This window comes from Palaemon carinicauda, unplaced genomic scaffold (assembly GCF_036898095.1).
Source record: "Palaemon carinicauda isolate YSFRI2023 unplaced genomic scaffold, ASM3689809v2 scaffold1440, whole genome shotgun sequence".
In the NCBI taxonomy this organism is placed as follows: Eukaryota; Metazoa; Arthropoda; class Malacostraca; order Decapoda; family Palaemonidae; genus Palaemon; species Palaemon carinicauda.
Window position 1 is genome coordinate 15,001 of NW_027168971.1, and position 2,500 is coordinate 17,500.

Here is a 2,500-nt window from a genome sequence, read left to right on the forward strand (position 1 = left end):
GATTGTTATTGCTATCGTAACGCTTGTTATTGCTATCGTAACGATTGTTGTCGCTATAGTAACGACTGTTATTATCGCAACGATTGTTATCGTTATCATAACGGTTGTTATCGTAATCGTACTGATTAGTATCGTAATTGTACCGATTGTTATCATAATCATAACGATTGTTATCGTAATTGTGACGATTGTTATCATAATCGTAACGATTGTTATCGTAATTGTGACGATTGTTATCATAATCGTAACGACTGTTATCGTAATCGTAACGACTGTTATCGTAATCGTAAGGATTCTTATCATAACTGTAATGATCATTATCATAATTATAATCATTATCATCATAGTAATTATAATCGTTATCGTATCAATTGTTATCGTATCGATTGTTATCGTATTGATTGTTATCATAGTTATCATAATTGTAATCATAATCACAATCATTTTCGTTCTAGTAATAGTTATAACTCTCATAATCATTATTGTAATTGTTATATTGATCATTGCCATAATCGTAGTGATCATTATCACTATAGTAATGATCACATTCGTAATCCTCATCCTTATCGTAATTGTTATTAATATCATAATTGTTTTCATTATTGTTATCATCAATAATAACATCATGAAATACAAAATTTAAAAAAAAAAACAGAAGGAATCAAATGACCAAATGCCTCAAACAAAACCCAGACTAAAAACAGTAAAATCCTAAACTCTGTTTACACAGGTCGAGAAAAGATCACCAAAACACAAACAAGATTAGAATTTAAATGGACAAGAACTTCCTCTCCCATCCCCTGCCCCACCATCTCCCAGCATCCCCTCCCTCCAAAAAGAAGAGGGCCCTTTTCCTCTTCTTGTTTTAACTCTAAAATCTATTTCCTTCTTCCACTTCCGCGAACATATTCAATTAGACTATTTGTCTCGAGTCGACTTCGACAGTCTGCACACGTCTGTCCGGGGAGGAAAACACGAATTTAGAAGAAATTCTCATCTATTTTTTTCTAGCCTTCTTCGGAGAAGCTGGGAGGGAGGATTCTGAAAAAGGGGAATAAGGCATGTTTTTTGGTGATTTTGAATTTGAGAGTTTCGTATAATTGATTTTTATAACACACATTTCTTATTTTTTTATGAGTCTCCTGGGAGAGAGGAATAAGCATGTTTTTGCGATTTTGAATTTAGTCTTTTTTATATTGTTTTTCTATGATTCTTAGAAGTGTTATTTTTTACTTATTTTTTTAGATTCTAAATTTGTTATTTGTGTATATTTAATTTTCTATTATTAATCTATGTCCTATTTCACATTCTTCAGAATGTTTTTTTGAATTTTATTCTTTTTGAAATTTGGAATTTGATTTACTGTATATTTGATTTTTTTTTGGTAATTAATAGACGCTATTTTCCCATTCTTCGAAAATTATTCCGAAAAAATGGGAATATAATGGAAAAAGCTCCATTAGATTTATCAGTCAACTCTTAAGCGCTATTCTGGTATGTGAAAGGGCCCCAAACGTTGTCCATAATGATCAAAAGTTTCTTTTATATTTCATGCCTTCTTTTTCAACTTTGAGCTCCAGTTACACGAAAAATTATATCAGTTTATGTTTAATTCTATATTCTTAATATCTTTTGTTTGAATTCTTCAGAAAAATCTTCAAAAATAGCAATAGATTTTATTTTTAGGATATTTGATTTTATATTTTTTTATATCTAAATTTATATTCTTAATATCTGTTATTTTAATTCTTCAGAGAAATCTAAAATTGGCAATAATTTTTATTTTTACAATATATAATTTAATCTTTTTATATATTTGATCATCAGGAATTGACCAACTGGTTATTTTTACAATTTCTTAGAGAAGCCTTCTGAAAAAATTAAAATTATTTTTTGTATTAATTTAAAATCAATAGTTTTCTATATCTGATTATCTATGCTTATTATTTATTTTTTTCTTTATTCTTTTTTTCAGGGAAGTCTTCTGAAAAAAAACAAGACATTTGATAGATTTCAATAAAACAGTAATAGTGATTATATATAACAAAAACCAATAATTGATATTAAATTTCATGGAGAAATGAATTATTGACTACATGTAGAAACCAAAAATTTTGATCACATTTCCTAGTAGTTTATGAAAATATGTAGAATGCAAAATAAACAAGAAAAAGAAATATAATCTTAAAGTGCTTTTTTCATTACATAGATTATGATAATTCTATGTTACATTGTATGTATAGATTTCACAGGCTGTACAATCTATTGCATGGATTATGTTAATTCTCTACAAGCAATACATGGGAGATGATGCTAATCTGACGATATATCACGACACGCTCTTTGTAGACTGTATAAAAATATTTTCATATAGAATGTAAGATAAATCTCTGAAAATACTAAATTTTTCTAAAGTCTGATTTAATAAAGATCACGAAAATAATCTTAACACTGAATAATTTGAGAATATATTACTACGATTCCTATGTGAATTTGTAAA

The 2,500-nt window shown here is 27.7% G+C and overlaps 1 protein-coding gene across 1 annotated transcript in view; it reads right to left on the reverse strand.

Annotated features, from left to right (window-relative positions):
- LOC137635589 (GATA zinc finger domain-containing protein 4-like) overlaps window positions 1-2,500 on the reverse strand; it is a gene marked incomplete at its 3' end in the record, with an annotated part of 4,653 nt that overhangs the window by 146 nt on the left and 2,007 nt on the right. Inside the window, exon 2 of the mRNA XM_068368051.1 lies at window positions 1-305. This exon is cut by the window's left edge and continues 146 nt beyond it. Coding sequence (XP_068224152.1) covers window positions 1-305 — 305 coding nt within the window. The remainder of the gene's footprint in view (window positions 306-2,500) is intronic.